Source organism: Anabas testudineus, chromosome 9, assembly GCF_900324465.2.
Source record: "Anabas testudineus chromosome 9, fAnaTes1.2, whole genome shotgun sequence".
Taxonomy (NCBI): domain Eukaryota; kingdom Metazoa; phylum Chordata; class Actinopteri; order Anabantiformes; family Anabantidae; genus Anabas; species Anabas testudineus.
Genome location: NC_046618.1, coordinates 6,736,598 through 6,749,846, shown reverse-complemented (window position 1 = coordinate 6,749,846; position 13,249 = coordinate 6,736,598). Strand labels below are relative to the sequence as shown.

Here is a 13,249-nt window from a genome sequence, read left to right as displayed (position 1 = left end):
GAAAAAACATACACATATGGGTTTCTATTTTTTATAATATATTTTATAAATGTAAAATTTGCGGAGTGACCTACAGCTGCTTCATGAGAACCCACCTTGCACTGTGAGAGAGATGTGTTTGTGGGCCGTACCAGCTGGGTTGCTGGCTGAACATGTGTATCTGCCAGCATGACTTGGCAGAGCAGCAGTTATTTCCAACACACCTGTATAGAAAATTTCAGACACATGACAATATGCTATGTGATGCCACATGATGGACAAGACTGTATTGATTATAACAACAACAGTTGCTACATTTCCCTGGGAATGCTATCTTACCAGTGGGGAGGACACGGTAACTTCCTCCTCTGGGGCCCAGTTTGGCCCCAGACTTGGTCCAGGTGACAGTGGGCTGTGGATGTCCTTGTACGTGACAAGGCAACACCACAGGAGACATTTTCACGGCTGTAACTGCTGTGACATCATCTTCAATAGATGGTGGGACTAAAAGAAAACATTTTAAAATGATCAATTCAACTATCTGATGTTAGTTTTTAAAATCTGTTTAATGTACAAAACTCTATATGAGCACCTTGCAGGATGACCTCAATGACCCTGCGCTCCTCTCCAACATCGTTAATGGCAGTGCACTCAAAGTAACCTTCATCTTCAGTGGATGGTGATAAAAGAACCAGGGACCCAGAGGACAGCAACCTAGACACAAAACTGCATCAGCTTAGAAGCTGTTTTAAGAAAGTGAACAGCTGTGTAAGTTGTGAAACACTTTCATTTCACCAGAGACCAGGCGTAGTCTTTACCTGTATGCTCCAGGTAGTTGACTGACATCAAGGGGAGTGCCATTCCTCTTCCAGGACACTTTAGGTGGAGGTATACCTGTAGTCTCGCAGCTTAGCACAGCCCTAATCCCTGTGGTTACTGTCACATTGAATGGACCAGGACTGATTGAAGGACCCACTAATAAGAGACAGAAAACCTTCTGTTTGACATATTAACCACAGTGGCTGTGTGTGTTACAGCATTACACATGATGCCAAAATCACAACCGGCACTGATATGTAATCAAAACGTATGTATTGCTATATATTGTAAAATTACAGCTAAAACACAACCAGAGTCACAAAGTAACTCTTTGTTTATCTTTACCGAAAACCCGAAGATCCATTCCCCGATGATCTGAACCAGCCTGGTTGGACACAGTGCAGTAGTAGCGACCAGCATCACTCAACTGAGCTCCATGAACACGCAATGAGCCCTCTGATAACATGGTGTACCTGAAATGTATTCACAATATGAAGGTAAAATAGTGCTTAGATTTAATCAAGCATGACACATAATGTTGGAAATACCAGGTTGACCTTAAAACCGGCATACTTATTGTTATCCTGGGACAAAGGGAATCCATCTTTCCTCCATATGACTGTAGGTGAAGAGTCACCTTCAACTTCACACGGTAAAACTGCATCCTGGCCAAGATATGCAGTCACCACTGAACTGCCCTCCTTTATTACTGGTGGTACTAGATGAGTAAAAGGTGACATTGTCCATGTAGTGACTTGGATTTAGGAGGCTGTTGAATTGTGTTTAAATGAATGTGTTTAAATTGGCTTCTTATTGACAAGTGCACTTACAGAGAATCTCCACTGTAAAAAACAGACTGGTGCTTCCAGCCATGTTAGTGACCACACAGCTGTACTGTCCACTGTCCTCAGACTTGACTTCTTGTATTTCCAGATACTGACCCCCGGCCAGCCGCTGGATACGACCACCCAGCTGAAAGGACAGAAGAAAGGAGAGAGTGAGAGAAGTGGGAGAAGATGTGTTTTAGTTCAATACCAGTTTATTCCCCTGATCCTGTACCTGCAGTTTGGTGTCGTCCTTGTACCACTCAATATTGGGAGGGGGGTCACTGTCTGCCAGACACTCCAATGTTAGATGTCCACTAACTGGCACTGTCAATGTCCTCACATCATCAGAGCCAAGGAGGGTCGGGGGCACTGAAACACAACCACTGGTTATTAAGTGGTGGGCCTCACTCAGGGGAATTACAAAAAGTTTCCAGTGGTGACACAAGAGCTCAGTAAACAAATTTAATTAAAGTCACGTGTAAAAATCATGTGTTTGCACAAAATAAATTCCCCAGAAATCAGCACCAGGTTTCAACTGACTACAGGAGTTTACAGGAGTTACCAGAAGCTTCTTATTCTGTAGCCGAGTACTTATATTGGAAAGCCACTGTGTAGTCTTACTGCGTCACATTACCCTAATCATCCTGATCCAGTCACCTTTTGCCTAAATCACACATATAGTAACATGTGGCATGTGTGGGATAAAGGGTCACGTAGTTGTTAATGCTGTGATAATGTTTTTTAATTCACCTCACTATCTTGACAGTTGTTTTAGTGTGTGTGGAAACAACAGTTAAACCAGTGATTTGCATGAATGCAGCTTTTAGATTTTACACTGCAGGTGGAGAAACTAATGACTCTGCGGTGCCATTAGAGCAACAACGTTTAGCATAGGACGAATTTAATCTGAACAATGCACAAAAAACAGCTTGTGTCACCTTGGACTCGAACCCAGTGGCTTTTTCCATCCTCTCCAGCTAGGCTGCTGGCCAAGCAGGTGTACAGACCTGCATCCTCGACCTTTGGAGAGAGGGCATTAATCAGTTTGATGGGTTCTAGCTCAACAACGCTGCATTTGCCTGATTTGATTATGTTAAAATTTCAGTCTGCAAGTTGTCTGACCATCTAAATTTCGGGTATATAAATAAATCCTTGTGCTTTTTTGCATCTTTAACTATGTAGATTTAAAATGTTCATGTAGGATGTACATCACAAATATATATAGTCAATAATATTAAATTACAAGTAAATGTAGTTGTTTAGCTTTGTCGTTTTATTTCAAAGTGCAGTTTGATCAGTATCAACTATTCTTTATAGTTCAAGTTCTCACAGCTGCTGTATACATGTCTGTACAATAACACAGTCATCCATACCTGAACTTTGCTAATCCTGATCATTTGTCCATCCTGCTGAACAATGTCAGTCCCTTCCAACGGATGACCATCTTTGAGCCAGCTGAGGGTGGGAGGTGGGACTCCTGTAGCTAAGCACTCCAGCTCCAGAAGACTGTCTACTGCTATGGTTATCTCTTCAGGAGAGCTGGAGCTGGAGATCTTTGGAGGCTCTAGGTTGGAATAAAGAAGGTTTTGGCTCAGCTGTTTATGGAGTTTAACATTATGCCTTTGACTTAGAAATTAAATAGTGATATTCTTGGGCTATTACCAAGCACAGTGAGGTTAAAGCTCTTGGTACTGCTTCCAGCCTGGTTACTTGCCACGCAGCTGTATAGACCTGCGTCTGAAGGAGCCACGTCAGGCAGCTGCAGCCTTGTCTCCTGTCCATCCAGCAGCAGGTTGTGGTGAAGGGACAGCGGCTGACTGTCCTTCATCCATGTTAGTGTGGGTGGAGGAACACCACGAGCCTCACAGGTTAATGTTACCAAGGATCCTTGAACGACTGTAACAGGTTCCACTGGTTCAACATGATCCACACCTGGGGGAACTGTGGATAATACATATACATTTGTATAAAATCTAGAAACTCTGGGGTAAATCAGTGGATGTTGCTGTATGTTATGACTGTACCTTGGACCTGGACGTCATAGCTGAGTTCAGCAAGCCCAGCTTGACTGCGTGCAACACATGTGTAAACTCCAGAGTCAGACAGCTGCACAGGAGAAATCCTTTTTCATGAAGAAAGGGAACATTTAGCATTACCTCACCTATAAACATCTCTTTGCAAAATAACCATGTTTATCTTTCTCTGTCTAAACTGACCTCAGCACAGAGTCACCAGCAAGGAGGTGTGTGCGAGGAGAGAGGAGCAGGGGATGTCCATTCTTCAGCCAGCTAATCTGAGGTGGTGGGTTTCCTGCTGCCAGACACTCCAGAGTCACCGTGGTGTCCTGTGTGACCTGCACGTCTCTGGGGACATTGGTCTCTCCAGAGATAGAAGGTGGGACTGTGGCAAGGCAGAAATAATTCAGTCAAGTCACTAAGGAGCTTGAGCACTAATTTAAAAACTCATACACGTTTACATGCTTAAACTTACCTAGTACAAAGAGGGTGTAGATTTTGCTCTCCTGTCCAACTGGGCTGACAGCCAAGCAAGTGTATGTCCCAGAATCCTCAGGACTCAGTCTCAGTAAGGTTAGCGTACTGCTATCGGGCGTCAAACTGCCAGGTTACAAACACAAAATATTTTCACAGTACAGAGGATGCATGAGGATTAGATGGACATTATTTCACTCCATTTTATCGTTTTTTTTCTGCCTAAACCAGAATCAATTATTTGTACACGCCAGTAGTGAACATTAGAATTGCTTTCCCATCATCACTATCATCATCGTCCTACAATTTTCTCACATCCCTTCGTCTGGCTGATGCTGTTGCAGTGACCATATAAATTGCTGAACAGCTGTAAAACAGCTGCTCGTATCGTTCGCCATGATGATATCAGGCAAAGGGCAATAAATGACTCAGTTTTTCTATTAACACATCCCTCTGTAATGCACTTTGTCCTTCACAATGGTTATGATTTCCCAAGCCTTTGGGGAATGCTGTTGATCGATTCTTGTATTTCGGTTAAAACAAATTCAGCAGTTTACAATATGCAATATGTGCTGTAGAAAATTATCACTCTTACTCACTACAGTTCTGTGAGCACTGAATAAGCTGGGTGAATGCGAATGACTTACGTGATTTGACGGGTGTCTGATCCCCCTAAAGTCACTCCATCTTTCAGCCAGCTGAGGCGGGGTGTGGGGATGCCAGTTGCTCTGCACTCCAGGGTTAGTTCCTCTCCCATGGGTGCACTCACTTCAGACGGGTGGTTTGAGTTCAGGATGGTGGGAGATACTGAAATGGACAAGGATTATCCTTAAATGACACTTAAAAACACTCCTCAGTCATAGTTGTGCCTATACGCACACATTTCAAGGATAAGTGTATCTCATTGTGCTCAAATTTACCCTGCACTGAAAGTGTGTAGTCTTTCTGTGTTTGCCCCTCACTGTTCTTGGCCACACAGGTGTATGTTCCAGCATGAGACAGAGTGAGAGGCCCCAGCTCCAGTCGGTTCCCTCGAACAGACCACTGCCACTGCAGACTGCTCTCTAGACAGCAAACATATTCACTCACACTAGTTGCCACACTTGACATGTCCACTAATCTAATTAACCATTTATTGACTTCTCTTTACCAATAGGGGTTCCATCTTTAAGCCAGGTGATGCTGGGCACAGGGATCCCTGTGGCCTCACACAACAGGGTCACATGGGACCCCAGGGTGTAGTTCAGAGATTCACTGGGAGGCCCAACAAGGACAGGTGGAACTGTGGGAATATATTTGTACAATAAAACAATGCTCTTTGGAGACAGTTGAAATTGTTCCTTTGAGACCATTACAGACTTATCTTACCATGAACCATCAGCCTAAATGTCCTGTCCACCTGTCCAGCCACATTGGACACTTTGCATGTGTAGGTGCCACCATCTGCCATCTAGGAACAAAAACAAGGTCATTATAGTGAGACAGGGTACTAGGGTAGTAACTGTAGGCATAGGGTTCTTGGCTCCTTCTTCTTGGCACATGTGCAGCTATGGAGTCTTTTGGTCTGTGTTTGCTATATAATGGATATGTGAAAGTTAAACAAGTATACTTATACAAAAAGTCTTTTTGCTTTGCTTACAACGCACTTTCTTTTTGCTCTGGTTTCAATAAACTTATACAGTATCACCATATTTATTTCCGCCCAGAGCTGCATTCATTTCTTGCCTTGTAAGACCTTGTATTGATGACGGGATTCAGTTTCTGTGTGGAGTCTTCTCCAGCACATTCCAAAGATTCTCAGTAGAGTTAAGGTTTGTGGTGACCAATCCATGTGGGAAAATGATGTCTCATGTTGCCAGAACTATTTTTCCACAAATTGAACCCGATGAAATGTAGCATAGTCATCTTGGGTATGCCTGAGCCATCAGCAAAGAAAAAAAATCCACTAACGGAAAAACCTCGTCATAAAGTACATTTAGGTAGTCAGCTGAGCTCATTGTGTTGCCAGTTAGAACTTATTATACACTGCAGTAATTATCCAATGGAAGGCTTTTACCTATTTGTTTAGTGAAGTCCATGTGGCCACTTTTTTGGCCAGGCGGTGTATGTTAATGTGTAACGGCTTGAAGTCAGCATGAGTTCTGCCAAAAACTTTTATTTGCAGCCGCAGACATGCATTACATAATAACACTTTTTCTGACCTGAACTCCTATGATCTCCAGCTGGTGATGATCCATCTTCAGTCCATTCCCCGGAGCCAGTTGCAGGCCATTCTTGTACCATGTGATTTCAGGCTCAGGAACACCACGGGCTTCACAATGCAGGGTAACCGAGGAGCCAACCTGCGGGGTAACCGGGTCTGACTCAGCATCTAGACGAGGCTTGAGGGTTGGCAGGACTGATGGGTTGCACATAAAGAGAGGGCATATTCTCAGTCTGATTCGTTCAAAATTGGTATGATTCACTCTTGAAGTATTCTTAGTCACAGATGGCTTGAAGTAAACATCTTTTGCTTAGACAGTGTTATGAGATTTGATCATCTGTGTATGTAGCTGAATTGTGCAGATGGGTCACCATGTGTTTCCCTCACCATAAACACGGAGGTGAATACTCTTCTGGTCCTGGCCTGCTGAGTTGGTAGCTGTGCATACATACTGCCCTGCATCTTCCAGCTTTGCCCGGGGCAACTGTAGCATCTGACCACCTATAAAAAGTGTATAAATGAGACGGTGTCGTTAAATTTGTGCCACAATTACATTGGAACAAAAAATGCAGCTGACATAATGATTCGAGTATTGCAGCTGGCCAAGGGCTGACCTGGCAGAATGTGGATACCGCTGTTGAACTGGAGGATGTGTCCATCTCTGGTCCAGGTGATCTCTGGGGCAGGGTATGCCTGGACATCACACAGCAAGGACACCATGTGGCCCTCAATCACACTAACGTCCTCCTCTTTTTGGCCAATTATCATAGGAGGCACTGGAAGAGAGAATCAAAGTTGCTTTGCACTGGTGGAGAGCATGACTCAGCAGATTTTCATTTATGATGAAAGAAAGTTCAATAACATCCACATTAATATGAACATTTAGACTACAGTTTACATGAGACATTTACACAGCAAGTGAAATTCCCCTTTGAGTTACAGACTTGCCTTACCTCGCACTTTCAGGCTGAACAGTTTCTCAACTGTGCCGACCATGTTCTCAGCTACACACAAATACCCAGCCATGTCTGAAACCTGGACACTCAGGATCTGAAACATGGTATTAAAATGTTATTCCCACAATACAATATGTCACACTTGGATCTGTATAGATGCTGGCATTTGCCTAAAGGTCAGTGACTAACCTGGAGCTGTGCCCCGTCCTCACTGATGTGGTGTTGTAAGTCTGTGTCCACTGGCTGGCCATCCCTCAGCCAGGAGATGACTGGAACAGGGTGTCCTGTTGCATCACAGTGGAGAACCACGCTGCTGTTGACCACTGCTCCCATTTCCTCCATAAATTCCTCTGATGCTCCCATGATCACAGGAGGCACTAAGGAGGTGAATACAACTGTATTTATTTTGTGCCATTTTGAAATACATATTTTTTAGTTACAACTAAATTGTGCACTTGCTTACCTAGGATCTCCAGTTCAAAGTGCATGTGGTCCTCTCCAGCCTCATTAACTGCCTGACATGTATACTTTCCAGCATCTTCTTTGTCCACTCGCGCAATTTGTAGCACCTGTCCACCTACGAGGACAAACCCATACATGAAGAGCAAATTTAACCATTAATTAATGAAGCCTTCTACAAAACAATTTTTACTGAGATTGCACAGAAAGGAGTTTGCACTGACCTGGAAGTAGAACTACCCCATCAGCAGAGGTGAGTTTTTGTCCATTCCTGTACCAGCTGAGCTTGGGCGGGGGGATGGCATTACTTTCACAAGACAGGCTGATTGGATGGCCTAAAACCACCTCGCGTTTCTCTACCATGTCCTCATTGTTGTCATCATCCACATTCTCTAAACCCCAGGCTGCTTCCTTATTATTCACCCGGTGGAAGATCGGAGGAACTGGCAGGACAATAACATCACGTCACTTTCTATTCACAAAATTCACAAGATTGTAAAAAAGCTGGTGGAATATAAAAATCATAAAAACATTAAGTTTGCATTTAAAGTTGAGCTAAATACAATTTCACTGTTTTTAAGGTGAGTGCACGTAGTTGAACAAACCCTGAATAGTGACATGGAAGTCTCTCTTGTCCTCTCCTGCAGAGTTGGTGACCACACAGGTGTACTGTCCCTCGTGGGACAACATGGCGTTCTCTATGTGGAGGAAGTGGCCACTCTCCTGAATGCCGGCATGCAAGGTTCCACTCAGCAACTAAAGAAATTGTGCATTAAAGCATGAGATATTTCTACCTTACTTCAAGTGCTGGTACGTGCTTAAATTTGAAAACACAAATCAAATGTTCCAAAAATCCAAAATCCATCTAATGCTCATGCCTCCTCTGTACTGGAGGCTCTGTAGAACATGCACACTGGCACAAATGCACACAAAAAGGTATATATAGCAAAAAAACATTAAAACTATTGCTGTATTTATGCGTCATGGTATTCAATCATTGGATTCTTCGTTGAAGTTTGTGATATAAATAATGAGCTTACTCATCACACAAAATCTGAAGAGTGGAGGTGGTTTGTGCAAGATGATGTCAATTCTGTGGTACTTGTTGTAATTCTTCTTGGTTGCCAGCAGAGGCTGATAGAGGTTTGAGCTTTGAGGGTTTTAAGAGATGAGCCCGTTAAAATGACACACCCACCTGTCCGTCTTTGAACCACTGAACCTTGGGCTCAGGGAAACCTTTGGCCTGACAGGAGAGTGTTAAACTCCCATTGATCCGCACTTTCTCTTCCTGGCCAACAAATGTCACTGATGTAGAGTCACTTTCTATCTGTGGTGGGACTGATGGGAAGAAAAAAAAACATTAAAAGCTCTCTCTAAGTTATTTTAATATGTAAGAAGTATAGAAGCCTCTTACCTAGAACACTTAGAGAATAATGTTTGACAGCAGTGCCTGCTGGATTTGAGGCCCTGCAGGTGTAGAGACCAGTGCTGTGTCCTTGTGCGGAGCTAAGTCGCAGAGCCTGTCCACTACGGGTGTATGTCAACTCGGGACTGGATACGATGGGTTGGTTGTCCTTTAGCCAGGTGATACTTGGTGTAGGTGAACCCTCAACATCACATGGGAGGACTGTAGGGAAACCCAGCACCACTGAAACCTCTGAGGTCTCAGCAGGGCCTTTGATAGTGGGGGGAGCTGGAGAAAAATACCAAAAACATATTACATAACAGAAGAGCCAGTGAGTTTTGTACTGGCCCAAAGCACAGAAGGAAGGGATTCACTAGAGACTGGACTCTTTTGCAGAGATGACTCTTTAAAAAATAAATGGCATGTGCAATAACTTGGGCAAGTATATCACATGCAGCGTGGTATAAGTAAAGTCAGTGATATGTGGAGGCAAACATGCACATGAAAGTCAGCAGAAAAGTAAAGACCTTGCACTGTGAGTCTGAACTGGCGCATCTGAGTTCCTGCGTTGTTACTGGCCAGACACTGGTACAGGCCCTGGTCTCTCAGTCTTACTGACTTCACCTTCAACACCTGGCCATCTTCCAGAAACTCCACGTGGGGATCTCCATCACGGGATAGAACCCTAGGGAGAGGAAGAAATAGTAGATCAATACAACACTGCTCACGGTCTGTTCTGTTGAATGTCATATCAAAGTGTTGGAGTGGCGCTTACTCTCCATCACGACTCCATTCTACTCTGGGTGCTGGTCGCCCTCTCACTTTGCACTGAAACTCCACTTCCTGGCCCAGAACCACAGTTAACTCCTGCAGTTTGGATGTTCCTGAGATTACTGGAGGAGCTGTAGCAGAAAGACATTGGTTAGTTTATTTGACGCATTTATGTGATCGGTCAAAATGATGAATGAGATAATGAGCAATTGGCAGTGATGTCACTGGCTCACCTTGCACCACTATGTTATATTCTCTACGGGCCTCTCCAGCCAAGTTTTGAGCTGTGCAGGAAAACTTTCCTGCATGTTCAGGCTGTACTCTGTAAATTCGGAGCAGCCTATTCCCATTCTGCAGATACACCCCCGGAGTACCCACCTACAGAAAACAGACAGCAGTTCAGAGCATCCTTGTGTTTAGCTGTAATTAGAATGACGGCCACTTGGTGGCATAGTACAGTTGAATATCAAACAGTGACTCTGCTGAGGTATGCAGTCACATGTAACCTGACTTTTACATTTCATATGAACAAGGATTCATGTTGGTAAACTCACAGGTTGACCATCTTTAGTCCAGGTGATTGTTGGAGAGGGGATTCCAAAGGCATCACAGCCTAGAGTGAGAGGTTGCTTCAAGGTGACAGTGAGGTTCTGTGATTGGCCATCATCTTGGATTTGGGGGGGAACTAAAACATCATAAACACAAATGAATTATTAGTGTGCTATGTATTTTGAAAACAGAAGAAAATAAGGTAGATAACTAAATCCGTACCATTTACTTTGAGCCTAGTCTTTCTCTCCACAGAGCCTGCCTCATTGGTTGCCACACACTTGAAGTCCCCGCTGTGGCTGGCAGACGCTGTGTTAATTACAAGAGCTCCGTCCTTCGCCACAGAGAACTCTGATTGTTCAGGGTGTATCTCCAGGCCATTCCTGAACCAGCGTACCTTAGGGTGAGGTGAACCTGCAGGTGCAGGGACAAGAAAAGATTCTGAGTGACTATAAAATGAGCTTTATTGATCGTGTCTGACAAGAAGAAAAGTTACTTCCATCTCTCTGCTCCTCTACAGGAAAACTTAATGGGCAAGTGGCCCAGAGTAGAAAAAGCCAGCTCTACATTTATCTGTTGGACAGCAGGGCAGACCATGCCAAAAGTGTTAGAGTCTTTGTAGCCTGCAAGCTTAACATTTCAAGGTCAGAGTCACATAAAAAGGGACATATAAATAAGACACAGTGTGCCGGAGAGCTGTAAGATTTAAAATACCAGCAGGAAGATTTATTACCAAAAACCAAGGTGAGAGTCTTGAGCAGTAAGAATAGTGGTTGAACAAGCAGTTCAAAGGCACTTGTGTGTAGACGCCGGAGTCTGAAACAGATGTGTTCTGTGGATTACTGGGTGGAAAAGCTGGAAATGGTCAAGAGGAGAAAGTTGGAATGGGGAAAAGGTGGAGGAATTTGTAACCAACACAAATGACTCTCAGGGACAACAACAGAGAAGTTGCAGTGCGAGAGCAGTGCAGTAGAGCGGTGAATCGAACGCCACGGCTCTATTTACAGAGGTGTCACATACACAAACAACACAGATGAGCCAGAGAAATGAAGTAGAGCACACTTCCACAAATCAAAATGCAGCCCTGAGGAAATGCAGTATAACCAAAGGTAATGTTATCGTCCGTTGCCTCTCTGAACACATGTTTAGAGTTAAGGAGCTCTGAAGCAAATTCATTATCTCATTGCTGGGAGGAAATGTGTACAGATGTTCTGTTTTAGATGTTAACAGATCTCATTAGTAGACTTTGAATTTATTTGCTGGGGCTGACGAAGTCAGAGATTATCTCTTCCACGTGTTTCTCAAATAATTACCTCTATCAAATGCAATGTGCTTGTTGGTGAATTAATAATATCCTTCGGGCAGGATGTGCTTTATCTCTCTCATACAGATAGATCCCAGGAGAACAATGAGGGAATCCTCGTTTCCTGCTCCTGGCTGCCTCTCTAGGGTAATGAGAGAATCAAGCATTTCTGTATGAGCAACTCTGAAGCCTGGTACAGTCTGCCTGCCTGCCTCGAATGGAAGGAGGGCTAGTGCAGCTTCAGCTTCCTGTTCCTGTGCTTCATGGTGCACCTCAGACATCTCTGTCCTTTATCTGCCGGCGGCAGCCTGTAATTAGGATTCCTCTCCCAGCAGGCCCTGACACAGAGGAAAGCAGATGTGGCTCACTGAGGCAGCAGGCAGACTGATGTTCCAGCTGTTGCTCCACATTAGACACAGTCCTCACCTTCTCTCATAGAGCTGGTTACTATGGCACTGTCCCACACAAACAATACCTGTTTGCATGGGCTATCAGAGGATAAGTATCCAGTATCCATCAGTGCTTCTGCAGACATACACCAACCCTCACTGTACATTGATAAACGTCAACTACTTTGTTAAATATAGACAACACGGTGTCTCTGGGTGCTGTGGTAAAAAAAAGAGGCTGTATCTTCTAAGAAAGAAAGTGGAATTTTCTCTTGCTGTAAAAACAAACCTGAAAAAAAAAAGACATTCACTTTAAAGCCCTAGTCACACTCTGTAAAGTTGCACCTGAACTCCAAATCTTTCACTGGCCTATTTTTGTAAGCCTAATCTGTCCAAGGCTGACTCATGTGTGAATCATTTCATACCTTCAGCAGGGCAGGGGATGATGACCTTGCTGTTCACTACTTTCTCCATGATGGTATCTCCAGGTTCTGCAAAGGATGGGGCCTCTGTGGGAGGAGAAAAGCACAAAGTGTAAGGTTAGTTAATACAGTGGGCATTCAATTAAAGTGTAATGGGGATTTGTTCTAGTCTAGGTGTGAGAAGCCTTCATGCCATCCAGGGTTTGTTGTAGGCCTAAGATTTTAGATTTCTCAAAGGTAAACTTCTAATCAGTTTATTGCAAAGTCACAGTAATAAAACTGATCATGTTTTTAAGGAGCTGACAAAATGAGCTGGTATCCTTCTTCTAACTCTCTCTGATTCACCTCATAGTCACACTTGTCCCAACACTTTCTTTGACAAGGAGGCCAGAGAGTACCGAGCCTACATCAATTCAGACAAGTTCATATGGGCTTTAGAAACCAATTACCTGCAGTTTTCCAAAACCAAAAATGTGACGTTCACACCCATTTCATGGTGAGGTTCACCAGCTGTGCAGAGGTGAGAAGGGAGCCACAGTTTGATTTTTTTCTCTCCAGCTGTCACTGTTAATTCTTGACAAAACTATTTCTGTCACTTGTTATGTTAACAACCAAGTGCAACATTGAGAATGTATTCTTAAAGAAAAAGGGCACCGTCTTCCACATATCTGAATGGTA

The 13,249-nt window shown here is 43.7% G+C and overlaps 1 protein-coding gene across 1 annotated transcript in view; it reads right to left on the bottom strand.

Moving 5' to 3' along the window:
* Positions 1 to 13,249, bottom strand: part of hmcn2 (hemicentin 2) — a 41,906-nt gene that overhangs the window by 10,295 nt on the left and 18,362 nt on the right. The window contains exons 25-58 of the mRNA XM_026343291.1: positions 12,575 to 12,658; positions 10,680 to 10,871; positions 10,463 to 10,593; positions 10,142 to 10,286; positions 9,913 to 10,039; positions 9,665 to 9,822; positions 9,147 to 9,425; positions 8,928 to 9,070; positions 8,338 to 8,488; positions 7,957 to 8,175; positions 7,737 to 7,850; positions 7,463 to 7,650; positions 7,271 to 7,367; positions 6,932 to 7,093; positions 6,705 to 6,818; positions 6,316 to 6,512; positions 5,483 to 5,564; positions 5,265 to 5,396; positions 5,035 to 5,178; positions 4,762 to 4,921; positions 4,116 to 4,240; positions 3,842 to 4,025; positions 3,650 to 3,747; positions 3,288 to 3,566; positions 2,999 to 3,189; positions 2,564 to 2,645; positions 1,858 to 1,994; positions 1,629 to 1,770; positions 1,372 to 1,516; positions 1,144 to 1,271; positions 798 to 954; positions 572 to 693; positions 319 to 483; positions 96 to 203 (exon numbers count right to left, since the gene is read on the bottom strand). Coding sequence (XP_026199076.1) covers positions 96 to 203; positions 319 to 483; positions 572 to 693; positions 798 to 954; positions 1,144 to 1,271; positions 1,372 to 1,516; positions 1,629 to 1,770; positions 1,858 to 1,994; positions 2,564 to 2,645; positions 2,999 to 3,189; positions 3,288 to 3,566; positions 3,650 to 3,747; positions 3,842 to 4,025; positions 4,116 to 4,240; positions 4,762 to 4,921; positions 5,035 to 5,178; positions 5,265 to 5,396; positions 5,483 to 5,564; positions 6,316 to 6,512; positions 6,705 to 6,818; positions 6,932 to 7,093; positions 7,271 to 7,367; positions 7,463 to 7,650; positions 7,737 to 7,850; positions 7,957 to 8,175; positions 8,338 to 8,488; positions 8,928 to 9,070; positions 9,147 to 9,425; positions 9,665 to 9,822; positions 9,913 to 10,039; positions 10,142 to 10,286; positions 10,463 to 10,593; positions 10,680 to 10,871; positions 12,575 to 12,658 — 5,082 coding nt within the window. The remainder of the gene's footprint in view (positions 1 to 95; positions 204 to 318; positions 484 to 571; positions 694 to 797; positions 955 to 1,143; positions 1,272 to 1,371; positions 1,517 to 1,628; positions 1,771 to 1,857; positions 1,995 to 2,563; positions 2,646 to 2,998; positions 3,190 to 3,287; positions 3,567 to 3,649; positions 3,748 to 3,841; positions 4,026 to 4,115; positions 4,241 to 4,761; positions 4,922 to 5,034; positions 5,179 to 5,264; positions 5,397 to 5,482; positions 5,565 to 6,315; positions 6,513 to 6,704; positions 6,819 to 6,931; positions 7,094 to 7,270; positions 7,368 to 7,462; positions 7,651 to 7,736; positions 7,851 to 7,956; positions 8,176 to 8,337; positions 8,489 to 8,927; positions 9,071 to 9,146; positions 9,426 to 9,664; positions 9,823 to 9,912; positions 10,040 to 10,141; positions 10,287 to 10,462; positions 10,594 to 10,679; positions 10,872 to 12,574; positions 12,659 to 13,249) is intronic.